Source organism: Lacerta agilis, chromosome 1 (assembly GCF_009819535.1).
Source record: "Lacerta agilis isolate rLacAgi1 chromosome 1, rLacAgi1.pri, whole genome shotgun sequence".
In the NCBI taxonomy this organism is placed as follows: domain Eukaryota; kingdom Metazoa; phylum Chordata; class Lepidosauria; order Squamata; family Lacertidae; genus Lacerta; species Lacerta agilis.
The window spans coordinates 30,175,540-30,203,273 of NC_046312.1; the positions used below are offsets into that span (position 1 = coordinate 30,175,540).

General features: G+C 40.4%; 1 protein-coding gene across 1 annotated transcript in view; it reads right to left on the reverse strand.

The window, feature by feature from the left end:
- LIN52 (lin-52 DREAM MuvB core complex component) overlaps nt 1–27,734 on the reverse strand; it is a 44,767-nt gene that overhangs the window by 16,670 nt on the left and 363 nt on the right. Inside the window, exons 2-5 of the mRNA XM_033142876.1 lie at nt 27,467–27,541; nt 26,724–26,761; nt 25,174–25,240; nt 18,729–18,812 (exon numbers count right to left, since the gene is read on the reverse strand). Coding sequence (XP_032998767.1) covers nt 18,729–18,812; nt 25,174–25,240; nt 26,724–26,761; nt 27,467–27,541 — 264 coding nt within the window. The remainder of the gene's footprint in view (nt 1–18,728; nt 18,813–25,173; nt 25,241–26,723; nt 26,762–27,466; nt 27,542–27,734) is intronic.

A 27,734-nucleotide genomic window follows, 5' to 3' on the forward strand; every position in this document is an offset into this window, starting at 1 on the left:
GCATCCTTGGCAGAATCTTTTTATTGTCTCAGTGAAGCCATTAGCATGTGTTCCAGAAAACTGCACATCTCAATACCAGTATGAATTTATATTGTACTTGAGTGTCCACAGGGCGCTTCACATAATATCCAACAGCCCTAACAGCTATGTCAATATTATTATCATTTGCTAAGGGTGAGAGGTGGTAACTTGCAAAAGGCTGCCTAATGCATTTTGGATGAGGCCAAATTTGGAATGGCAATTTCCTGGTATAGGGAACTACTGTGCTATACAACCTCTTCTATATATCTTAGTAAATAAAAGTCTCCCATTACGCTGCTTTGGTTAAGTAATACTCTCTCTATCCTTTGGTGCTCAGAATCCAGCATGTTGCTCCCCAAAGTGGCACAAGTGAGCTTCTGCTTTTCCAACTCTGGAAAAAGCAAGTTTGCCTTGAATCTTTACAAGACTGAGCTTTATTCTGTAGGAAACCACAGCAGCGCTTGCTCAAAACAATTCACTTCAGCTCTTCATGATGCAATCAAAAAATGAAAATTTTAAAGAGGTACAATGGAGTAAAGGAAAAGTACAATAAGTTTCATTGTGAAAAATGATGCCAGTTCTAGAATCTGTTGTAGGCTCAAGTGCCGAATGACTTTCTTGGCACATTGACTTGTATGGAGATAAAAATCCCAGTAATGCAAAGAGCCTTTAGCTCAAATCCCATCCTCTGCATGGAAAGAGGAGATCTCTATAGAAGTAGTTGGTTCACTACCATTCCCCTCTCTTTTCCCAGGGGACACCCAGAGCCTTCATATATATGTTGGATTGCTGTTTATATTCATGCATTCAGAGTGCTTTCCATCTACCTAGCACAAGTGTAAAGTTATTTCACAAGTTTAAACAAACCAAGTCTTATGCAACATATGGAGTGTTAAACTCAGACCACTTTGCTGTAATCTTTCAGCGAAGAGATCCTAAAATTAAAGAAGCTGCCTTGAACTTAATACTATCCTGCCTACAAGGCGCTAGAATATGGTGACTTCCCAAAGTTCTGGCAACAAGTCTACTGCAAGTATAATGAAGAGTAGAGAGCTTTTTAACAGAGGGACAGTTTTGTCTGCTTCTTGAGGCAGAGTTCTGGTTTAACTGTTGTGGTGCAAACCTCTGCACTAGTGAGTTCATTATTTTTGTCCCACAGAGCAATCCAGAAACCAGGAACAACTGGTATCAGTACCACCCTCTTAATAGATTCAGTATCTGGCAAACCTAGAAAAAACAAAAACTTGGATTCGAGGTCCTTATGGAGCTTGTGTAGGCATAAAATTATCTCCCTTGGGTGCTTCATCTATCCTTGAATCTGCATGTTGTTGCCTTAACTGCATCTTCTTGGTAGTCTTTCTATTTCAGGGAACGTGGAACATCTCTTGTCTAATATTACATTTTAGATCTCATTCTAGGAAAGATAACAGATCATAGTCTGAAGAAGCTACAGTTTTACCACTTTAAGGAACAACAAAAAAAAACTAGTACAGAAACAAGGAGAGCACTATAGACAAACAAAAGCAAATCTAAAGGTGAGCAAACCCCCAAGACAGGCAACCATTATTAGCGTGTCGATAGCACACTTGTTAAAAATGTATATTTTAATTTTCTGTATTGCTAAAGGTCCCAATTTGCCCAGGGATCTAGCTAAGCTACCATTTTCTACCATGACAGAGTCTAATCTTTATTTAATGGATTTAGCATCTATCTTCACTAGAGTGGTCTCCGAGGGAAAGGGGAGGGAAGAATGAAGGGGCCTAGAAGAGACGATCAGAGCCCCCTCCCCTTCTCTTCATCCATCCGGCGCTCATGTTTGTGTTCAAAATTCAATTACCTCCTTATTGATACTTCACAGAGATATTTAAGCTGCAAACATGAAGCCCTGATTTCCCAGGGGGCCATGCCCCTCTCTATTTCACTGCTCTGCTTCCCCCTGGGTGAATTCCTGAGGCGTCCATATTAATAGGTAATCAGTCACAATTCATTTATTAAACAGCTAGCAAGGTTTATCAGCCTGTCCTGATTAGCCGGAAGAAGCCACTGAATTCCTAATTTATTTATGGAAATCTAAGTGTCTTTTTGAATTCCATTCAGGAGACAGGGTGCTAAGGGTATGGCAGGCTGAATTCTAACAGGGAAGCAGCAGGCAGCATGTGGTTCACCCTGAGAAATGCACCGCAACAGTGACCCTCAGCATGGTCAATGGATTAGGGGCTAAGGAACCTGCTTGCATAAGATTCATTAGGTTACTCATCACTAACCAGGCATTATTATACTTATTAGACGCTTAAGCCCAAATATCTAATACACAAATTAGCTGGCAATTGCTCCCTGCGTTGAGTTAAGAAACTCACTGCATCCTAAAGATGATCTTTTTAAAGAAGTATTTTAAAAAGTTTGCACACTTGCAGATTAAGAATGTGAAGCTAGTACAAGTGTTTTTAAAATGCTGTACAGGACTCCTCTAGAACAGGGCTTCCCAAACTTGGGTCTCTAGCTGCTTTTGGACAACAATTCCCATCATCCCTGACCATTGGTCCTGCTAGCTAGGGATGATGGGAGTTGTAGTCCAAGTTGGAGACCCAAATTTGGAAAACCCTAGTTTTAAAAATACACAATCATATTGTGTGTCATGTGGAACATAGGAAACTGTCACATACCAAGACCACTGAGTCCATCCAGTTTAGTACTGTTTATAGTTCACTGGCAACAGCTCTTACAGTGTTTCAGGTTTGACCTTGCTGGGCATGGGGTGGGGGAATACTACTAAGGTATGTAGAAGAAGTATTAAATCCCCCAGGGAAAAGCAGAGCACAGCAACTGAATACCAGCAGTGAATGCAGCTTCCTATAAAAAGCTTACTGGCTCAAGAAATATCTTCTATGGAGCTAAACTCCTATCACTACCTCCTCTTATAATTATATCACAATCAGTCACTTGTTTATCCATGCTTCCATAGGTCAAAAATCATAGAACTTTAAATAACTATTCAGAACGGTCTGCATTGGTGTTGCCAGATGTGCCATACTTCATGCAACGTTCCTTATTTTAGGAAAGGATGTTGCTGAATTCAAAACAGCTTGGTCTAATAGAAGTCAACCAGTGCCCAGAAGTCAACCAGTGCCCACTCTTCCCCAGAAAATAATGAACGTGTAACCATCAGTACTAACTGGCAGTTATCTTGGAAGCTTTAAGTGGAACCAATCTGGAGTATATGCTCTTGCAGAACCAACATATAAATAAGACCTATTCTGCCAGCAGATGCACTTTTAGTGAACACAGCAGCGGAAAGTTATTCAGAACAGGCACGATGCTTAAAACAACCAAGTCTGAGGCTACCACATTAAAGGTCTTATTTGTACAAACAGAAATTGATTTTAAAATTGATTTACTTAAACCAGAGCAAAATACTGAGAAAGCATGCTTGTATAAACCTAATTATATGGGTTGCATTTGACCTGAATATATATTGACAATACATGAACTATGATGATGCACATCTAAATTAGCTTTAAAAACGCCCACAAATATAATTTCATAAGGTTTTGACTTAACAAAAACTATAGAAAGTGTAGCGCTCTGTTGGGGGGGGGGGAGGGACAGAGAATTTGGACGTGTACATTAATGAGGAACAGCACAAGCCCAGATGAGACCTGGGCTTTAGAGACCTTGCTAAGGAAACTTGGCAACCATAGGAAAGTAGCTGTTAACAGTGTACAGGTCATATAAGGAAAGAAGGAGGGGTTTATTCTGGTTGACATGCTGGAGCAATAGAATGCACTCCCTTCATTATCGCCGCCACCCCACAAGTAAACCTTGATAAATGTGGTCAAGATTGCTGGTGCAGGTGTCAGGTACACTAGGCAGAACAAAATGCCATGAGCCTCCTGAAGAATGCATGTTAACTAATTGCTATTTGAGTGTGCTCATTAATTTTATATTACAATTAACAAATCCAAGCATATCTATAATGCATATACAATGAAATATTATTACTAGGAGCAGCATGAGAAAATTAGCAGAAAAGATTGAAAATTTCTTCTCCATAGTGTCTCTTAGTAATTAATTGGGAACTTGATTGCTGTGACGTCAAAAACGAGACATTCCTACTTGTTTTTTTAAAGCTCATGCTGTCGGTACCATACTTCAGCTAAGAATTCACACTTTGTAGCTATAATGTTTGCCATTCGCCTTTGCACAGAAGTTCCAAGGAACCAAGAGCTCTCTCTCTCATTAGATAGATACTACAGCACAAATCTGCTGAAGAAGGCTGTTTCAGAGAAATATGTAAGTGCAAAACATTTGTATCTTTAAAGTTGACTATATTCAATATTCTTTGTAATGATGTATCAACATATGAACATTCTTCCTACAGGCAGAAATATCAATAGGAAGCTACATATGAAGTGGACCAAGATACATAAGCAAGTTTTGCCACAGCCACAAAAACCCATTAAATTCTAGTCCAACCCTGTACAATGCAATGCTGGTCTGACTGCAGGAACGGGACAGGAAGAAACAATTGTTTCTGAACCATCTGCATTGAAGCTTAGGTTTTCTAAAAAAGGATATCACAAGCCAAACTTTCAAGTAAAACTGATCCTGTGAAGACTGCAGTACTGCTTGGGGGGAAAAATACAAAATTCTGAAAAACAGTATAAAATGGCAGAAATTTAAAACTGAAGAAATTCTTCAACATACCACAGGACAGGGATGATGACACTCAAGGCTCTATTTTGTATTGCTGTCAAAGACCTTGCCAACTCAGGAGAGAACCATCGACAACCCCACAGATGATCTCAGTGATTGAGCAGAGACATAAGGACTTAGGCAGACCTTAAGGAACCCTGCACCTAAGTTGTTCAGGGCTTTGTAAATTAATGCAAGAACCTGGAACCTGGCTCAGTAGTAGATGGGCAGTCAGATATTAACAATGGTGTCACATGTTGCCAGCCAGAGGCCTCCAGCAGCAGCCTGGCAGCCACATTGTGCACTAGCTTTAGTTTCTGAACCAGGACCAAGGGTAGCCCCACAAAGAGCAAGGTGCAGTAATCCAGCCTTCAACTCACCAACACATGAACTACAGCGGTCAGGCTACCTCTGTCCAGCAATGGCTACAGCTAGTGAACCAGCTAAAGCCAGTAAAAGGCCCACAAGGCCATTTTGGCTAAGCCACATGCACCTTCCCAATATCTAATGTTATATATTATGTCAGTTGCAGGGCAGATAGATGTGGCTGGGCCAAAGATGTGTGCAAGCCCCAACCATCAGCTGATCACCACACGGGCAAAAACATGTCACCTGACATCTTTGACACCAGCTGCCGGTCAAACTTTGCCTATTGTGGGTGGTAAGGATCTGGCCTACCCCCATATGCTGATGCCAATGAACAAACTAACTGCATCATTGCGCGTGATCCTTCTTTCCACTAGAGTTCAGCTGAACTTAGAAAAGAGAAGGATCCGTATGTTACTGTACGCGCCACACACTGCAACTTGACAGACAGATGAGGACAAGCAACAGGGGTGCCAAGGACTATTACAATTATTGCCAATTGAAAACTTTTTGTTGAGGGGGGATTATTGGGTTGTCTTTGTTTTTATTATGTATATTTCTGTTTTTCATATTGTGATTTTATGTTGTGAACTGCCCTGAGATCTACAGGTATAGGGCAGCATACAAATTTTAATTAATATTAATTAATTAAAAATAGGACTACAAGGACAGTAGAGTCCTGCAAACCTTTCACAGTACCACTCACTCCAAAAAAATATAAATCCACCAGAGTACCAAGAAAATGAGAAACATAGTCCACTTTTAAGCGTAGTTACGGGAGCAGAGCAATTAGAAATCACTTTTGAGCCGTTCACAGGCCTGCACCAGCCACAAGTGCTTGCTAGCATCAAACATGGTGCAGAGTCCCCAGGGAGCTATCACACTTCAATTACTATCACTAACATTAGTCATTACGGAGGCTGGCTCCAGCCCCCAGGGAAGGCAGCTTGTGATGACAATACCCAGCTTCTCCCTGTAAAGCAATTCATTAGGCAAAGGAGAACAGCTGGGGCAGGCACGTGCAGGTCTGAAAAGGGCCCGCCCCACTGGGACCTCTGGCTCAAGACTCTCCGGTTAGTAAGAGAGGGGACCCACCCCAAGCCGCGACAGCTGTAGAGTCCTCAGGGGACACTCCATGTTTAATCATTGCTCCTTAAGCTCAAGGAAGGCATTTGATTGAGAATTTAAACTAATGGCACTCCAGCTTGCTGGAGGTTATATCAGGCATCTGATAGGGGCTTGATGACATTTTTATCTTGTTCTAGCGTACAGGAGTTAATGAGGCACTTAGATCTTGTCACAGAGCTCTGGCCCAGCCATATTACATTCAATATATACAGGCCCTGCAAGGCTGCAGTGACTAGGAATGCAAAAAAGGAATGCAATTGATCTCTGTAAGGCCTCGTATTCAGAAGATGAGGAACTGTTTCTGGGAAGCTGAGAAAACAACAGGTTCTTCTCTAAAAAAACAACAACATAGAAATCTCAGATAATAGATTGCTGTATTTGCTAAGAGAAAATGATGGTCCGACCTTCTTCTTCTTCTTTTTAAAAAAATACATTGTTATTATTTTCCTCCTTAAACAACATTTTCAACAATACAATATCAAACAAAAAACACTTTCTGCTCTGCCAAGCATTCAACTTCCCACCTTCCCTTCAACAGGTATTCCATTTCAAATCTAACCACGCAATTTGAATCTTTACTCTATTGTCCACACTGTAGGATTTATTTCAATCCTGCTAGTGTCTTCAGATTTTACAATTATCATTCAAATATACAATAAATTTACTCCAATCCCTTTGGAATTTCTGATCGTCCTGATCTCGAATCCTGCAAGTCAGTTTGGCCAATTCTGCAAAGTCCATCATCTTCGTCTGCCACTCAGCAATAGTAGGTACTTCTTGTAATTTCCACTTTTGGGCCAACAAAGTTCTCGCAGCAACTGTGGTGAACATAAACAATCTTTGATCTACTTTAGCAATCTCATTTCCTATCAAACCTAACAAAAATGCTTCCGGTTTTTTGGGGAAAGTTTATCTGAACAGCTTCTTTAGCTCACTGTAGATCGATTCCCAAAATACTTTTACTTTGTCACAAGTCCACCACATATGATAAAAATCACCGTCTGATTCTTTACATTTCCAGCATGCTTTATCTCTCATTCTATACATTTTAGCTAACTTTACTGGTGACAAATACCATCTGTACATCATCTTCATTACATTTTCTTTTAAAGCCATACATGCTGTAAATTTCAAATTTTCATTCCACAATCTTAGAATCATAGAATCATAGAGTTGGAAGAGACCACAAGGGCCATCCAGTCCAACCCCCTGCCAAGCAGGAAACACCATCAAAGCATTCCTGACAGATGGCTGTCAAGCCTCTGCTTAAAGACCTCCAAAGAAGGAGACTCCACCACACTCCTTGGCAGCAAATTCCACTGCCGAACAGCTCTCACTGTCAGGAAGTTCTTCCTAATGTTTAGGTGGAATCTTCTTTCTTGTAGTTTGAATTCATTGCCCCGTGTCCGCTTCTCTGGAGCAGCAGAAAACAACCTTTCACCCTCCTCTATATGACATCCTTTGATATATTTGAACATGGCTATCATATCACCCCTTAACCTTCTCTTCTCCAGGCTAAACATACCCAGCTCCCTAAGCCGTTCCTCATAAGGCATCGTTTCCAGGCCTTTGACCATTTTGGTTGCCCTCCTCTGGACACGTTCCAGCTTGTCAGTATCCTTCTTGAACTGTGGTGCCCAGAACTGGACACAGTATTCCAGGTGAGGTCTGACCAGAGCGGAATACAGTGGTACTATTACTTCCCTTGATCTAGATGCTATACTCCTATTGATGCAGCCCAGAATTGCATTGGCTTTTTTAGCTGCTGCATCACACTGTTGACTCATGTCAAGTTTATGGTCTACCAAGACTCCTAGATCCTTTTCACATGTACTGCTCTCAAGCCAGGTGTCACCCATCCTGTATTTGTGCCTTTCATTTTTTTGCCCAAGTGTAGTACTTTACATTTATCCCTGTTAAAATTCATCTTGTTTGCTTTGGCCCAGTTCTCTAATCTGTTAAGGTCATTTTGAATTGTGATCCTGTCCTCAGGGGTATTAGCCACCCCTCCCAATTTGGTGTCATCTGCAAACTTGATCAGGATGCTCTCAAGCCCATCATCCAAGTCATTGATAAAGATGTTGAATAAGACTGGGCCCATGACAGAACCCTGTGGCACCCCACTAGTCACTTCTCTCCAGGATGAAGGGGAGCCGTTAATGAGTACCCTTTGTGTTCGGTCAGTCAGCCAGTTACAAATCCACTGAATGGTAGTCTTGTCCAGCCCACATTTTACCAGCTTCTTTACAAGAACATCATGGGGCACCTTGTCAAAGGCCTTGCTGAAATCAAGATAGGCTACAAGATAGGCTATCTTATCCATGAATCAAACGAAATACCGACCTACTTCTGAGTAAACAAGGACAGGGTTCTGCTGTAGGATTAATTTACAAAACATATATCCATGTACATCCTGGTTAATCATCTGCTAAGTGCTATATGCCACAGCTGAACATCACATGGGAAGCCACTAGGAATCAAGCATTTCCACATACTTTGCATGGCTTACTTAATCGAATGAGGTTGTCCTAAGTTTTCCCCAGGAAACTAGGAGGGGGTGGAACAGAAGATACATTAAAACAAAGCTACATGCAGTGCTATTTTTCTTTAAAAGTAGGTGCCAGAGCTCACCATGAACTTCTCTGTTGTTCTCTTAGAATGGCAATGGCGCCCATCTGAAAGGTGCCGGAACTGAGCTACTGTAAGTTCCAGCTGAAAAACAGCCCTGGCTATGTGATTGTTTAAAGAACTACAGTTGTGATTGCAATATATCAGGGTCCACCAAGTTTTGTGTATAGAATGATTATTTTGAAATTCTGGATACATTCAAATCTTCTAAGAAAATTATTATTATGCTAAAGAATACTACATTGGCATTTGGAGCTGAACTGGTTTTCTGCCTTGGTTGGCACCCAATGCTTGAAGATTATTTGCTTTTTGTCATAAAAAACTAAAGTAGGAAATAAAAATGTAGGCAGGGATTTGAAAAAGGCAGGTTACATATTATATTGCTACTTATTTGCAGATTTCCTGTTTGCCTTGTCAACTATTATACATGTTCTACAGATGGGAAACTGAAGTAAGGAACACAATTTACACAAGGCATATTGCAAGCCCATGACAGAGGCAGGTGTTGAACCCAGACCCAAGTCCAGTGGGTAAGGAATTGGACAACACCAGCTGTCTCTCCTTATAATGACAAGCTGTCTTATCTTATAAGTTTATAATCACAACTTAATAAAATGTAAGTCTTCTACTTTTGAAAATTATAATGTAAAAATTAAGTTGCAAGTTTATTTATGTACTATATATTCTGGCGTATAAGACTACTTTTTAATCCAGGAAAATATTCTCAAAAGTCGGGGGTCGTCTTATACGCTGGGTAGAGAATCTGCGGTCGAGTATATCTCAAACTCTATATTTTAATTGGAAAAGTTGGGGGTCGTCTTATACGCCCAGTCGTCTTATACGCCGAAAAATACGGTATATATACCCTGCAGTATGATAAAAAGAAGTGTGACAAAGGATGATAGCCGATTCCTAGTTCAAGATAGAAGTTTTTCCACTGTAGAAAAGTTGTACAGTGGAACCTTGGTTTTCGAGCGTAATCCCTTCCGGAAGTCCATTCAACCTCTGAAATAAGCCAGGCCTGAATTAAACATATTGTTGATGGTGAAGTATGTACTTTTGAAAACTAAAAAAAACATTTTAAAAAAAATAGGTCAAGCCTGCTTTCAGACATGGACTCCATATTCTCAATTTCTAACTCTTTAGAAACAGTCTGGTGTATGTGTACCAATAACTTCATTAAAGTAAAAAAAAAAATCCTTCCAGTAGCACCTTAGAGACCAACTAAGTTTGTTCTTGGTATGAGCTTTCGTGTGCATGCACACTTCTTCAGATACACTGAAACAGAAGTCACCAGACCCTAATATATAGTGAGAGAGTGGGGAGGGGTATTACTCAGAAGGGTGGTGGGAATGAAAACCTGTTGACGACTGTTAACGACTGCAATTGGTCTTACAGGAAAAAGCAAGGGGTGAGATGGCTAAAGATAGCTTTGTCATGTATAATGAGATAAGAATCCAATGTCTTTGTTCAGACCAGCTCTCTCCGTGGCTTTAAGTTTGGTAATTAGTTGCAATTCAGCAACTTCTCTTTCCAGTCTATTTCTGAAATTCCTTTGTAGTAAGACAGCTACTTTGAGATCTTGTATGGAATGTCCTGGGAGATTGAAGTGTTCTCTTACTGTTTTCTCTGTCTTGTGATTCCTGATGTCAGATTTGTGTCCATTTATCCTTTGGCGTAGGGTTTGGCCTGTTTGTCCAATATAGACAGCTGAAGGGCACTGTTGGCATTTGATGGCATACACAATGTTAGAAGATGAGCAATTCAATAGCCCTGAGGTGGTATGTTTGATGTTGTTGGGGCCAGTAATGGTGTTGTCCGGGTGTATGTGGCAGCAAAGTTGGCATCTGGGTTTACTGCAGGCTCTGGTACCAGTGTCCATGTTAAGTCCTGTTGTTGTATTATTGTGGGTGAGGAGTTGTTTAAGATTGGGTGGCTGTCTGTAGGCGATGAAAGGTCTTCCTCCCAGAGCTTGAGAAAGAGAGCTGTCATTGTCTAGGAGAGGTTGCAGATCTCTGATGATGCGTTGTACTGTTTTAACTTGGGAGCTGTATGTGATTACTAGTCGTGTTCTGTTATAGTACAAAATATTTGAGCATGTTCGCACGTTACATTCAATCAGTGTACAATCTGTGTACACAAATAGTTGTTTTTTTAATAATGCAGCGGAGCACAGTGTGTACACAATAGTTTAGCTGTATAGAACATGTGTAGAGATACCGGTAATTGGTACCCTTGTTCAGCGAAATGTGTGAACAAGCCTAGAGAGACATGCACACAACAGCCAATTGTTAGAATTTACCAGGTGTTTGTTTTCTACCCGGCCCATAGTGGCGAACCAAGTAGTTTGGATCATGGCTTATTATTATTATTATTATTATTATTATTATTATTAAATTTATATGCCACCCTTCATCTGTAGATCTCAAGGTGGTTGACAACATAAAAATACAAGGTAAACAGCATTTCAGTGGGTGCAAATCTAGACAGAGTGACACTCAAGCACTAGAAACTTCCCATGAATTTGTATAAAGTTGGGGTTGCAAGACTCAAATGAAGTGTGCTTATCTATATATTTAAGGTCAAGTGCATGCACATATCAGATTTTGGTAGCTATTTAAATATAACTTCACTCACTATAAATGGGGAACGATGCCCTTGTAATTCCACAAGATGCCATGCAAGTGACATAGGCTTTAAAGTTAGCATCCACTGACATGAACAAAAGGAAGTGAGCTATCAAACAGTCTTTTGTACCCAAACACTTCCCGAAAAGGCTTTATTTTAAGTTTTCATTCTCCACAGTTTGAATCTGTTTGGCAGGCATATATATCAGAAGTGCTGGAACCGGCTCACATTCTGGGTATTTGACAAGTGAACGAGACATTCCACAAAGACATCATGAATAATCTTCCAGTGTCTGAAATGCATTTTGCTATACCAAACACCTAATAGTTCATATACTAAAAGACAAGCCACACAAAAATGCCTTTGTCAAAAAAATCTACAGCTTATCAAACTACTTTACTTGAAGCAAAGAGAGTAAACAAGAAATACCTGGCACATTTATTGACATTTAAAAGAATACTCTCTCTTTGCCCCCACACCTCTTCCTATGGGCAACAAAAAGTCATCAACAGCTGGAGATTATTAGGATGTAAGTAACTGTCTCAAAGGAAATAGTTAATCTAGAAATGCTGGTGAGGCAGGTAAAGACAGTGTTTATTATGGTACATGCAACTAATCTGTACATATGCACAGCACTATCATTTATAATATTGTTAGTCGACTACAGCACATTTTAGCATGAAGCAGCTATCTGTCCATTTCCCTTTACTTCCAAACAAATACTGGATAATTCACTCACTTATTCATTAGCTAAGAGCAAGAAGAAAGAGAGAGAGAGAGAGAGAGAGAGAGAGAGAGAGAGAGAGAGAGAGACCAATATCTAAGCTCAATTTCCATCCCAATTATTACAACCTAATCTCTTGGTGAGTTAATGCAAAGCGAAGGATGAACACTACACTGCCACTAGTAGCAAAGTGTGTTCCTTCCCCAAGAGAGGCCTGTAAAACAGGACAGTCACTGACAGCAGTACAATTACTGACACAGATACAGACTTTATGGACATGTTTATATCCGCTGTAAATCCACACTCTCTCTCCACTCCGATTCACAAGTCATAAAGAAATTGCAGATAATGAAAAAGTTGGTGAAATTTACAGCATGTCGGAAACCTCAGACAGCCAGAAGAAATTAAAGAGCTGACTGGGGATAAATCACACAGGTACAATTAAAACTTCCCATAGCTCCTTCACTTCTAAAACTGGCATACAATCCAATAGCGATGATAAAAAGTTGAGGTCATGATCTGTGGACTGCAGATAGTTAAGAATATTACATGTCAAAATTAGCCAATTCAAGAGTCTTGTGTGCATCCTAATTCTAAATTGGTATTTGGGTGGCTCTTTTTAGAAACTGAAATGCTCACACATAAAAAAACAAAAAACAAAACAGTGAGTAAACAAGCCAAGCTGCGTGATGAGCAGCAAAAACAAAGGTGAATGTCTTGTTCCTCTACATGTGAACAGCACACTAGTGTGTCAAAAGAGACCTAGAATGATAAAAAAAGAATGAAGTATGAAAAAAATAATATATTCCAGGCTGAGCACTGGGGTGAGTGCCTGTGAGGTCTAACATACACCCAGGAGTGCTGGAAACCTAAGTACTCTCCATAGCTGACTAGTTTCTCAGAAGCCTACAGCAGGGATGCCCAAACTTTTTTCAAAGAGGGCCAGATTTGATGAAGTGAACATGTGTGAGGGCCGACCAGTTTGGGCCCCCGAAACGGACTTTGGACATGCCTGGCCTACACTGTAGTCTGTTTCCTTGAAGAAGCTGTTCCCAGCTAGCAACTGCAGTCCGGGAAAGTGCTGCTGTACTCAGGTCCTGCTTTTGTAAGCTTCCTACCAGCAACAACTTGATCCAGCAGCTTCTTCTTCTTTCTTATTACTACTAAATTATTTCTAGATTCCCCCAACTATGTGTGGAAAGTAGGACTACAATCTTCTATCATCTCTCTGTGCTCTTATCCCATGGAAATTTCTCTTTAAATGTGTAGGCAAGGGACAGATGCATGTTTCCATGCCCCCAAGCAAATGAAGGCCCTGCCAGAGACTTTAAAAGAGAAACCTGAAGTTTATATATTTGCCACATTACATACACATTTTGGAGTCAAGATATCTTATCTGAATACCAGATGAAACACAAGAAGCAAACCATAGAACCTGCAGAACATCCATGTTCATTCCAAAAGAAGCCAGCATGTTGGCAATTACACAACACAAAGTAAGTACATGGGTTGGATCCACACTAAATTAGTTGAAATAAATGGAATGCAAGTCAAATTGTGACTAATCTGTTTCACTGATTTCAATGGGGCCCAAGCTCAACTAACTTAAGTCAGGATGCAACTGTATGTGGGCTTCTAGTATTCTCTTTCATGGCATACTAGCAAGCCACACTTTCCATACACAAAAACCTACATAAATACGGTTATCAAGTTACAGAACTTCCAAGCCCTCTGTTCATCATAAAGCACTCTCACTTTCAAAACAATGTCTAAATGCCATCTTGTTATTTTCCTTGGAGACTAGGTATCAAACAGCATGTTCTACAGTTTATGCAGTTACATGACTCTGGTAATCTACATTGTAGCCAAAAAAAAAAAAGCTCTGAATTTTGATGTGGTTTCTGATACTTTGTTAAATAAATATTTGTTGTGCATATCAGGGAATACAAAATTAATATCAGATGAATTCATTAAGTGTAGGACAATCATAAAATATTTTAAAGTAAAATTTTACATGGTTGTCTAACCATCGCTGCAAATTATTTTAGCTAAAGTAATTCTGACTACATTTAAGAACAGATGGTTGCTTTGTATTTAATAAAGCCAATTCTCCGAGGTGAAACCAGCTCTTTCTGAACCATTGCTCTGCACATCACAACTGTTCTATTATTTAAACTTGAGGTTTGGTCGCATTTTATGCTGTACTACACAAACAGCAATAGTCCAGATCAGTGGTTGCTAACCTGGGGGCTGCAGAGTTATCTCAAGGAGCAACATTTTTAAAAAGCAGCATAAAACAAGAGATCAATACAAAATATAAGTTGTTCATTTTAAATCAACTGTATTATACAGAAACAGCAGTCTGGATGCATTAAAATCATGCAGGACAGATTCCACCATGGATCTCAGGATCGGCAGGAATCTTCCAGTCAGCAGGAGCCTCTTCAGCCATGGCTTATGGAAAGGCTGGCCTTTCCTTCCAGACAGAAGTGATTGTGAGGCTGGGTAGTACCCTATGTGCCTGGCTCCTCTTCCATCCATTGGTATTTGCACAGCATGGAAGTGTTTTTGCTCCTCCTCTGAGGTGGGATGGTGAAAATCAGAGGGGCGCTCTACCAGGATCGCCCATGATCTGGCGGGCAGCTTTTGAGTGCTGGAAAATGAAATATGCCAAGCACAATAGCAAGCTGTGGCAAGCAGATGAAGCAACCCAGGGTCAATCCCCAGCATCTTCAAGTAATACTGGGAGAAACCTATGGAGAGTTGCTCTCAGTAGGCTAGGCAATTCTGACTTTGAGGAACGAATGAGCTGTCTCAGTATAAGGCACCTTGCTATGTTCCCTACTGGTGCTGAGCTCATCCTTGGACCACACGATGGAATGGTGGTGCCTCTGAGATTGTACAGAGTGCCTGCACCCCCAATCAGAGGCTTTTATACCTATTGTTGCAGAGGGGGAGGGCTAAAGCCTCCATGGTAGGTCCCAGATTCAGTCCTTGACATGTCCACATTGGGAGAATGTCTCCTGCATGAAACCCTGGAGAGTCCCCAATGCTACATTATGGCATGTTCAGCAAGATGAACATGGAGGGCAACACTAGAAAGTTTCAGAACCTATGAGCATGCTACGTTTACTCATACATCTGATGAGCAATGTAGACACAAGGTTCTTCTAGTCACACGGTTATTCTAGTCACACCCTACTGCTTTCTGGAACAACTGATTTTAGCCATTCGCTCCCCGCCCTGCCCTAAATATGAGCACGGAAGAGTCTCAGCTTTGTCTTCACCCTCAGATTATTTTCTCAACACAATGAGCCTAGCAGGGACTAGATAACTAGCTGCACTCCTGATGCTGCCTGTAGATTGCAACTGGCTATCCCCGATCTAAAACAAGGTATCAGATCTGTTATTATGGCTCATTTAAAACTGTGTGGCTGTATGGAAGCTATCAGTTGGTTGACAGCAATCTCAATCAAGCTTTACATACCTCACAATAAGACCCAGCAATGGAATTTACTCCATCTCCTGTACTGGAGTAGTCTAGAACCTAAACCAGGAATACTCAGACTCTTGCACTCACTCTGTTTCCAGATAGTTGTCTGGGGGACAGAACCATACCTTACTACACAAACTTTATGACAAACCCCACAATAACATGACCAGAGTGGGAAGTGGGGAATGAGGAGAAAGAAGGAGGCAGAATATTGATCACAGTCTACTGATGGACTAGAGGCTAATATTCAGTGGCCTGGTCCCATAACAACAGAAAAGCCACCAACAAACTTGACAGTGCGGAGCTTGTTGCAACACTGGTGCTATCAACGTAGAACAGCCTTGGCCAGCCAGATGCCCTCAGAGTTTTGGCACCATCTTAGTATAGGTATGCCCCAGGCCTATACAAGGCCAACACTGCATTTGAACCATGCTTATATAGAGGTAGCACTAACATTGCATGTGCATTGTCACCATTTTTTATGAGCAATTTTTCAGTGCATAGACTGTTACAGACAGATCTCTGCCTTTGCAGAACAGAGCTTCTCTAATTTTTTACTTTTTAGCATACCTCAAGTACAATCTGATAGAACTGCCAGAGACCCAGTAGAACTGCTTGGGGGGCTGGATTTTGCCTGTGGACAGCTAGCTGGCCAGCATCCTTTAAGCGTATCAGGTTGACATACCCAAGGGGCCTTTCAGTACTACAGAATGCCCTCTCATGAGCCTTGTTTATCCTCTTCTCTTGCTCCCAAGTTGTAGGAGATGAATTGTCTTCTCTCTGCTATTGGTATTTGTTTCAGGATTTTTATTTTGTAAGCCATCGGGAGAACTTTATTGAAAGGTGGTATATAAATGCTATGTAAAGAGTTATGATCCTCCAAACAAGTTATTTAATGGTAACATTTGAATAATCAAATCTCATCTCATCTTATTAAACTATTCATGAGCTTCAGGCACCTGAATGCAATCACTCTGCTTAATCCTTTGCACGAATGAACAAACCAGGAAGATGCATTTAACTGTGATTTCATATTACATATGAACCAGGAAACTATGGTTAATGGCTGCTGAAAAAGCCAGGATATGGAAGCCATAACTTAAAAGTTCTATCCTGTCCTGTCTTTCCACAGCTTCCTGAATCAGATGTTAACAAGAAATCATGGTTTAATCTGCTTTCTGGCTTGGGCAAAGGGGGGAACAAAGAAGTTGGGGGTAGGTGCCTGATGCTTGCGCATATCTCTGCTTATTAAACTAAGATTTGATTGTGCCATTACCTAATTGTACAGAGGATCCTAATGAACAGGATAGTACCATAAGTTACAAACTAAGTTACTAAGGTAATTTTCTTATGGCTTGCTTTCAGTGGTCATATACAATATGCAGGAACATTCTAAATGTCAGAGAGCAGCAAAGAAAGGCAAGTTTTATAATGGGAAATATTAATACATGGAAATATAAATTTATAGCTTAAAAACCAATTGAACCCTAGAATTACCTAAATAAATTGTCCCCTCAGCAAAATATCAAATCTAATTTCAAGAGAGAGCAAAGACTGACCATAAGAATTACAATGCCTAAACCTGCAAACTGCTAACGAAGAATGAAAAAAAAATGTCAACTGAAATTTCTCTACCATTCCACGAAAATAAGGGACCATCAACACTACTAGATGGAGACAATCTTTCTGATATCATTTTTCAATACAATATAAAAATTCAGTAATTAACACTCCCACCTCCCAAAAGAACTCAATCCGAATCTAAAAAGCTGCAAAAACATCACTGAAGAGAACCAATTATCTCTAGGTAGCATTTTGCTGCCACCTAGAGGATACTGAAAGATAGCTCTTGTTGTGACTCATAAACTGCTTCAAATAATTATTTATTTACCTTGAATATCATAAGATAGTACATAATCCTAATAGAGTAAGTTTATCTTCAAGTAAGAAGTGTTCCGAGGTACTCGGAATTCATACTTCAGTTATCTTATGGAGTTACTATTACAAAACATCAGTGAGGTTCACAGCAGAAACAGGAGAAACATTCCACCTAAATCGTTGAGAAACACAATCGTTGTAGGAACCCAGCAACTGCTAGTAGAGCTATTCTACTACTGATGCAGCCACTCCAAACTGTTAATTTTTCAGGAGACTAACAGTGCAATATCATACATGCCTGGCTATTGTATTATTTCTCACAAGTGAAATATTGAATAAGTCCTTATTGAATATGTAAAGTTTTCCTATAGCTCTATAAGAAAATTAAGCAATAGATCTACAGTTTTAAAACAGAATACACTTTAGCAACTACTGTATTTTTCGCTCCATAAGACACTTTTTCCCTCCTAAAAAGTAAGTGGAAATATCTGTGCGTCTTATGGAGCGAATAGTGGTCCCTGGAGCTGAATTGCCCAGGGGCCAAAAGAGGATCATGCTTTTTATTTTACAAAGAGAAAAGGGGGTGTTGAAAGGACCCGCTCAGCAGCTGATCAGCAAGAGATCAGGAGAGAGATAAGAGTCCTTGGCTGCCTTTCAGCCCCGCCCTCCTTTGTTGAATGTGCTGCAGAGGGAGGTTGTTTGTTTCCCCAGCAACATGTGACTGGCTGATTAGATTATCTGTCTGGAAACTGTAGAAAAGGCTCCCTTTCCTTTAGAAGCTGCAGAAATGTGAGTTCAACCCCATAAAAATGGGGCTTTTCCTCTTTGCTTTTTCCCCTTTGGAAAAGGAGCTGCAAAACTTTTAGCTGATCCTCAAAAAACAGGGTTTTTCTCTTTGCAAAAAAGCTGCAAAACTTTTAGCTGATCCTCAAAAAACCAAGGCTTTTCCCTTTGCAAAAAAAGCTGCAAAACTTTTAGCTGATCCTCTAAAAACCAGGGCTTTTCCCTTTGCAAAAAAAGCTGCAAAACTTTTAGCTGATCCTAAAAAAACAGGGCTTTTAGAGGAGGAAAACCAGAAAAAATATTTTTTTCTAGTTTCCTCCTCTAAAAATGAGGTGTGCCCTATGGTCCGGTGCGCCCTATGGAGCAAAAAATACGGTATCTACTTACATTCGTCCAGTCCCAGTTGGTATGCCAGATTCTGCAGACCTCTCACTTTCTCCATTAGATTAGCTGTGGTGAGACTCCCCAACTCTTAAAAAAGAAGAACCGTGGCTTTAGATATGCCATGAAATAAATTCCTAGCAAAGACTCTTCATGTTGTTTCTTTAGTTTTGTCACTATTATATTATACAAAATGTATTTGGCACACCATTGTCCAAATATGTCTAGGGTTACAGCTCTTCTCTTTTTTACATAGTGTTGCTCAAGTCCATTTAAACGGCTATAAACCGCTCCCGCCACATCCTTAAGCTTAGCTTGCATGACTGGAGCTGGTTTAGAGGCTATATAGACAAAAAATTGGTGTAGACATACAAATCCAACATCCAGTCATACATCTAGCCTGATCTGAAGCATCTATGTAAGAAGCTTATTGAAGAATTAAAAATGCCCTGTGACCTGCTGGTGAAGTATGTGTAACAAATTTAACAATACTGCAGTAATAATTAACCATGAAATTTAAAATGGTTATACAGAAAAACTGAAACATATACTTCAAAGTGTGGGAATGTTTAGGAGTGTGGATGAGTATATATTATTTATATATCTCAATCCCAGCTTGTGTGAGCAAGCTCCAAACTTAGCAGAGTTTACATTCCCTTTTAAAACACAGCAGAAAAACGTTTGCATAGGCTTGCTTAAGCCAGCTATATTCCTGGTATATTCCCCTTGTTCCCTCTTAAAAGTAGAAAGACACAATACTGATTATAAGATATAAAAGGAGTTTACTTACAGACATCCATGAGTTACAGTACAGGCAAAAAGAGGCAGACAAACTTAGATAAATGTATTTACATGCAGTGAAGCTGATTCCATAAGGGAACAGGCTTCACTTCTGCTTCTCTCAGCTGCAGGCTGAGAGAGCATCCTGCTTCTTCAAAGGATGAGGCAAAATGGAGAGTCTTCTTTGGGATCTTCCTCCCAGGTAAGACCACACCTACTTCTGTTTCCTGTAACTCAGTCCAGGTAAACAGGAAGTTAAGCCTGGAGGACTGAGTTACCTTCATGTCCTCTCTAGGAGTGTTGTGTTTGGCTGCTCTGTGCTTACATCCCACAAACCCCTTCTCAGACGAACACAACATACAAACATATACAACTTTATTCAACCACCCAGAGTCCCAGCTTGACACGTAGATTCTGGAAACTCTCTCTTGGGAGGGGCTTCGTCAGGATGTCCGCAGCCATCTCATTGGTGCAGCAGTACGACAGTTCCACAAGTCCATCCTGGACTGCCTGACGTATATAATGGTACCTCACACCTATATGTTTTGTCCTGGCAAGGAACTTTTCACTCTGAGTCAGTTTTATGCAACTCTGATTGTCCTCCAGCAAACTGACAGCTTGCTTTCTCACCAAACCAAAGTCCTTGATGAGTTCATCCAGCCAGGCAATCTCTCGGCACGCTTCCGATGCAGAAATATATTCAGCTTCTGTGGAAGATAATGCTACACAGTTCTGTTTATAACTGCCCCACACAACAGGTCCATCCCCAAACATAAAAACATGACCACTTGTTGATTTATAGTCAGCATTATCCCCAGCCCAATCTGCATCAGTGTACCCCACCAACTTAGGGTCACTGACAGCTGGCAACCTTAATTTACAGTTCACCGTACCCTTCAGATAACGCACCACCCTCTTCACACCAGCCCAATCATGCTCAGTGGGAGAACTCACTTTCCTGCTAAGAATCCCCACTGCATTGGCTATGTCAGGTCTACATGTGGTAACTAAATACAAAAGTTTACCAATTACCGACCTATATTCACTGTTGTCTGGCAACAGCTTCGAATCCTGCTGATTCTTCAGGAAGTCTGTGGCCATGGGCGTTGCAACTGTGTTTGCATCTTGCAACTGCATGCATTCAATCAGTTCATTTATTTTCTGTCGCTGGCTGAGAAGAAATGATCCGTCTTCTTCTCTTTCCACTTGGATTCCTAGGTAGTACTTGACGTCTCCTAGTTCTTTGACTCCCACCTCTTTGCTGAGGTGTTTCACAATTTGCACATAGTCTCTGTTATTAGATGTTGCGATAATCAAGTCATCAACGAAAGCCAATATATAAGAAAATTGTCCATTACTTGACTTACTGTACAAGCACTTGTCAGCGTTTCCTTGCTTGTATCCAAGTTGCACCAGCATACTGTGCAATTTCTGATTCCAAGCTCTAGCAGCCTGCCTTAATCCATAAAGTCCTTTTTCTAATTTGCAGACTAGATGAGCTTCATTCGGTTTTATAAAACCCTTAGGCTGTTTCATATAAATCTGTTCTGTAATCTCGCCATGCAAAAACGCAGTCGAAATATCGATGTGACGCACGTCCATTTGCTTAGAGGCTGCTATGCTCAAAAGCATTCTTACGCTACTGTATCTTACAGTTGGTGCAAACGTTTCATCATAATCTTCACCATATTTCTGTGAAAAGCCTTGTGCTACTAGTCTTGCTTTGTAGCGTTGCACTTCCCCTTCTGACCCCTTCTTAACCTTGAAAACCCACTTGCAGCCAATGGCTTTCTTACCCGGAGGTAGTTCTGTGAGGGTCCAAGTCTTGTTTTGATGCAGTGCATCCATCTCCTCCTGCGCGGCCTTCTTCCAGAGACTGGCTTCTGCAGTTGGCATCCGCTGAATCTCTTCCCATGTGGAAGGTTCCTGTGGTGACGCCGACCCTGCAAGGTAGGACAACCTTACCGGTGGAACACCTCTGTTGGTTCTGGATGAGCGTCTGACCTCTGGTTCTGGTTCCTGAACCGCATCAGCTTCTTCATCATCCTCCAACGCTGGCATGTCCCCTTCTGGATCCTCTTCGTCTCTGGAGCCGCCAGGATTCTGGTCCTCTGCGTCTTCTGGTGCATCACCTGTAGGGGGCGCTATGACACTAGAAGGCAGATTAGTACTTTGTGGGGTTACAGAAGGAAAGTGTATAAGTTCTTGAGTCCATTCTGACTCCTTGGAACAGTCAATGACAGTCTTCCTTGTGTCAACCTTTGCATGCTCATCAAAATAGATTGCATGTTGTGCGCTGACCTTACCAGTTCGTAAGTCCATCACTCTGTATCCTTTTCCTCCAGAGGCGTACCCAACCAGGATACCTGCCTGTGCTCTGGAGTCTAGCTTGTGTCTGTGTTCCTTGGGCACGTGATAGTAACACAGACTACCAAACACACGTATGTGTGACAAATTAGGCGTTCTTCCATGCCAAAGTTCAAATGGTGTGCGCTCTGCCCCCTTGGTGGGCAATCTATTCTGGAGATAAACGGCTGTATGGGCTGCATTTCCCCATAGCCTTTGGGGCAAGGATGCTTCCTTTAGCATGCATCTTGTCATTTCCATAATGGATCTGAATTTCCTTTCGGCTATCGAATTCTGTTGTGGGGTATATGCGACTGTGGTTACATGTATGATACCTTCCTTGGACATGAGATCTTGCATTTCACGTGAGCAGTACTCACCTCCATTGTCACTCATCAACACACCCGGAGCTCTCTGGAACTTGTTCTTGACCATGGCAATGTAGTCTCTGAACATTTCTACTGTCTCACATTTCTCTCTGATGAAGTATGCAACACAATATCTCGAAAAATCATCAAGAAATATCAATATATATTTGTTGTTTCCAAGTGATGGAACATTGATTGGTCCACATAGATCTGAATGCACAATGTCCAAAACTTTAGTACTTCTTTGCTCTGCACAACGTGGAAAAGAAGGTTTTACAGCCTTTTCAGTTATACAACTTATGCATTTTGTTGGAGCCTGGTTGTTGCTCCCTTTTACCTGCAAACCTCTTACAAGATCCTTCTTTTGTAGATCCAGAATGACGTTTCTGTCTCTGTGTCCCAATCTTCGGTGCCACAGCGTTAAATCTGCTTCATCCTTCTGGCTGGAATGGGCGACTTTTGCAGACTGCTTTTCTGAAACATTAAGCTCATAAACCCCATTTGTTAGTCTGGCTTCAGCATACACTTCACCATCTTTGGTCACACTACATTGTCCATTCTCAAATGTGATCTTGAAGCCTTTCTTGTCCAAAGCGGACACACTGAGTAAATTGCAGTTCAATTCTGGCACATACTGAACATCAGACACTCTGGTTCTAAAAGATTCATTATCTACATTGAATTCCAAATGCACAGAACCTGCACCTTCCGACTTCAAAATGCGGCCATCAGCTATTTCGATCTCAGATTCTTGATCATTTAATTCATTAAAATATCCTTTTACAAAACAGTAATGGGAGCTCGCTCCAGAATCTAAAATCCACGTATTATGCACATTTTCATAATTCTGGACAGCTAAACTCCTCTCTTGTAACAGCATGGAGCACTTAAATCTTTCCTTCCTTTCTGCCTTTTGCTGAAAGGTCTGGGAATTCTTTGCTTTAGAAGCATAATTACAGTCACCTCTCCTAGAGTTGCGCTCTTGAGAATCCAAGCTTTCTCTGCATTCCTCTCTTAAGTGGCTGATTAATTCATTAAAAGTCAGATCTTTTGTGTGATCCATTAGGCTTCTAAATGAAGAAAATGCTGGTCCTAGCGATGCTAGCAAGAAAGTCACCTTAGTCACTTCATTAAGAGCTTCAGGAGTGAGAGCAATTCTTTGCACAATCTCTGAAAAACTCTTAACATGCTCTGTGAACTGCTCTCTGGAGTTCATCTTTAACTTGAGCAATTTATCTAGCAAATGCCTGTAGGAGTTCTGTGTAGATGCTCCATAAATCCGCTCAATGTCTTTTAAAATCTGGGATGCATCATCCTCAATGTTTATTAAGGATAGATGCTCATCGCGAAGTGCACTTAAAATTATGTGCTTGGCTTCGCTATTCTTCCTTTCCCAGGCTTCAATTTTGGCTAAATCTTCTTCTTTATCTCCTGTAGGCTTTTCATCTTTTATAGCCTGCAGAACGTTCCTTGCACTCAGATATACCATTAAGCGTTGCTTCCAGTGCACAAAATTATGGTCGTTCAGCAGCATATAGTTTGGCCTTGCTTCACTATCAAAAGCTAGACTAGCCATCTTAAAATTCAAAAAGTTGAAAAAATTTCAAAAATCCAAAAATTTGTCAAAAATTCCAAAAACAAAAACTCAAAAATGCTCAAAAATACAAAAAACTCAAATAAATCTTCACTGCCTCTGAGTACTGTAAACTCTGAGGGAGGGGAGGGGGATTAATCCCTTTTCAGCACAGTAACAAAAGAACAAAGACAAAGAAACATGTGCTCACCAGGAAGTACTTTAAAAAAAAAATCCAACTCAACTCAAAAACACAATCCAATGCAATCCTTCAAAAATACACAAAAATATGCAATACTGGGGCCAATAACCCTTTGTGGGAATGTTTAGGAGTGTGGATGAGTATATATTATTTATATATCTCAATCCCAGCTTGTGTGAGCAAGCTCCAAACTTAGCAGAGTTTACATTCCCTTTTAAAACACAGCAGAAAAACGTTTGCATAGGCTTGCTTAAGCCAGCTATATTCCTGGTATATTCCCCTTGTTCCCTCTTAAAAGTAGAAAGACACAATACTGATTATAAGATATAAAAGGAGTTTACTTACAGACATCCATGAGTTACAGTACAGGCAAAAAGAGGCAGACAAACTTAGATAAATGTATTTACATGCAGTGAAGCTGATTCCATAAGGGAACAGGCTTCACTTCTGCTTCTCTCAGCTGCAGGCTGAGAGAGCATCCTGCTTCTTCAAAGGATGAGGCAAAATGGAGAGTCTTCTTTGGGATCTTCCTCCCAGGTAAGACCACACCTACTTCTGTTTCCTGTAACTCAGTCCAGGTAAACAGGAAGTTAAGCCTGGAGGACTGAGTTACCTTCATGTCCTCTCTAGGAGTGTTGTGTTTGGCTGCTCTGTGCTTACATCCCACACAAAGAAGAGTTTTATCACTCCCAGAATGTTGTATCATCATCATCAACAACAACAACAACAATTCTGGAAACCAATATTACATACAGAAATTCACTAGTGGTTTAATAGACACGACTGAACGACTGAACAACAACAACAACATTTCAAGGTCTTGGAGAACATCTTGCATGATGTTCTCCAAGTCTGAGGTTCAATGAATGGATCCAAAATCACAGATACATGATGAACATTAGCTGGTCGCACCCTTGGCCAAACCCTTCAAGCTTTCCCTCCCAGCATGGAAAGGTCTGGTGTGAAGGAGATGTGTGCAGGGACACAGGGGTGGGCTTACGTGTGCACCCCTGTCCCCCCCCCATCACAATCTTTTGCCCACATACGTTCAGATGAATGCTTCAGTAGAGCTTAAAAAGATAAAAAACAAATATTTAACTATTTGTGTAGTTTTAAAGACAAACTATACTGGGCTTGTTAATTCCAGTCATTTAAAGTGCTCAAACATTGACAGGAACTCACCTTTTAACATGTCAATATCATCATTTTCTAATTCAGCCATCCATTTGGGAGGAGAACTGGTGATGGGCTATTAAAAACAAATACACACACATATATAGAAAAAAATGTGATTACCTGTTTCTTTGATAAACAGAAACTGGGAAATATTTCTAATATCTGAAGCCAGCTGATAGAAAATAGGCTCAGCTGCCAAATTGTATAAAATTCCACTATACTTTGATACAGAGCACGTGTTTTCTATGGGGCTTACTCCCAGGTAAGTGGAATTAAGGTTGTAGCATTAGTTGTAGAGTTTTTGAATAACCACACATATTTTTTATTTTACCATTTACCATTGCTGAGGCTGTCAAAATGAAGGAAAGAGCCAGAAACCCTTTTATCATGCCGGAATACAAAACCAGATCAAAACCTGCTCCCCAACAGCATTTTGCATTGCATAGCAATTGTTAATTGCATTGGACTTTAGCTGCTGGAAGCTTTTTTTTTTAACAGGATCAAAATGTAAATAAGAAATATTAGCAACTATTGTTTTTGCAAAATATTCCCATTGTAAGCATAGAAGTTCAATTCAAATAAGATTATATCAGCACTGGCACATGCAGACTACACAGAATCCTGTTTGTGATACAAGTACAAAAAAATGCAGATCACCAGTCAAGTTCTAAATAGTTACACAATGTTATATAAACTACAAAAAATTACTACAATTTTAATGTAGCAGAGAGAACAAAACTCAGCGTGCATTATCTAGACACTAATAGATTCTTAACTCAGAAGTATGAAAATTATTACGTTTTACAGCTCCATGACACTTACACAGAATATAACTATCATCAACCACTTTATGACTCACTGGTCAGATTCCTCTTTTAAGACACCCCCTAAACCCAGTTTTAAACAAACAAACAAACAAACAAACAAACAAAAAGTTCTCATGGTTGCAAATATTAAAAAATATATAGTGCAAAACTTAATTATCTAAAAAATAAAAGTAGGCTGAAAAAAGACAAAGTGTCATGAGTTTAAGATATCAATTTTTATATTTTTTTTAAAAAGGAGTTTCAAAAACAACCGTTTCAGTTGTCCTTGAATATGGCAGGTTGCTAAGCTTCCACTGAAGAAACACACAACCGGAATTTGCAAGTTGCAGAGATGGCCCAATACACTTTTGGTGCCTGAGGCAGAGAAGGTCAACAGCTCCACAAAATAGTGTAAAAACTATAGTAAGTGAAAAACATACCGATTTGCTCTACTTTAATGGAGACCTAAAATCTGCTGATTTACCTTGGCTAATGGATGGGTCAGCTATGTCAAGTTAGCCACAACATGCAAGTCTAGAATTAGTTCTTAGTCAGTTTATTTGCATGAAATGGGATGTATTTGCCTGCTTGGGCAATATATCAGGTTTCTGAACAACACAATGGGAATAACACTGGGTGATGATTCTAGGGTTTAGGTGAACAAGACTAAGTCCTACTGAATTTATTGGGGCTTACTTCTGAGTAGATAGTTTAGTATTGAATCGTCAATCCAAGTGAGAAATTACTTACACTTTTAAAAGAAGCTGCAAATTCAGCAACACCTGGTACTGGAGACAAGACAGAAACAGTTACTGGAGTACAACTTTCTCTACAACTTCAAGGGCAATTTACGATTTCTGTCGCTAACTCCATCAGTTAAATTGCTAGAGACATTCAGCATAAAATGATTGTTCATTTGTACCATGTATTACTTCACATTCATGTTCAATTCTGTGACCGTGCAAACGCAACACTAATTATTTGCTTCTGTAACATTTGCAGCTCAGTAGTGATTTGTATGATTTCTCTTTGGTCCATCAATGAAACACACACCTGGAGCCCTTGAGTGCAATCCTATACACATCTACTGAGAAGTAAAGTTCACAGTAAGTGAGGTTTACTCCAAGCTAATTCTGCAAAGGACGGCAGCCTTAAACTGGATTAGCTATAATAAAGTGCTTACTCACAATTAGCTAATATGTATTTTAAAAACCACTTTTAAAATACAAATACTGAAAGGATAGAAAACGCAGTAGTTAAAAAGTGTTAGTTCAACTAAACATTTGTTATGTTTGCTAAACAAAAGTGTATGAGCATGCCTATGTAAATGAATGTGCATGTGCACAAAAGCGAGTGGCACAGTACCAGACAACTGCCCTCCCAACAGACACTGTCAGTAACATCCTAACAGCAGGTTGTAAGTCAGAGCAGTATCATAGTTGCCAAAAAGATTCTCCATGCCTTTTCACATTTCCCACTTGAGTGCAACTTACATTGTTCAGGCCAGAGGTCCGGTGAAGCCCGGTCCAACTTTTCAAAGCTCAGCAGGGAGGCTTCTAAGTCTGTGCCTAGAAGAACAACCAAAATACTTCCAATCATTGTGGGACTCAAACTCATGACTGAGATTAAGAGTTTCATGATCTACTTACTACTGGGACTGGGATCGTGTGCCACTTTAGAGCCTGAATGGACGAGCATCAAATGTGACTATAAACCCTATTATTTCCAGATCTGAGGGAAAAAAATCTGAGGAATTCGCTT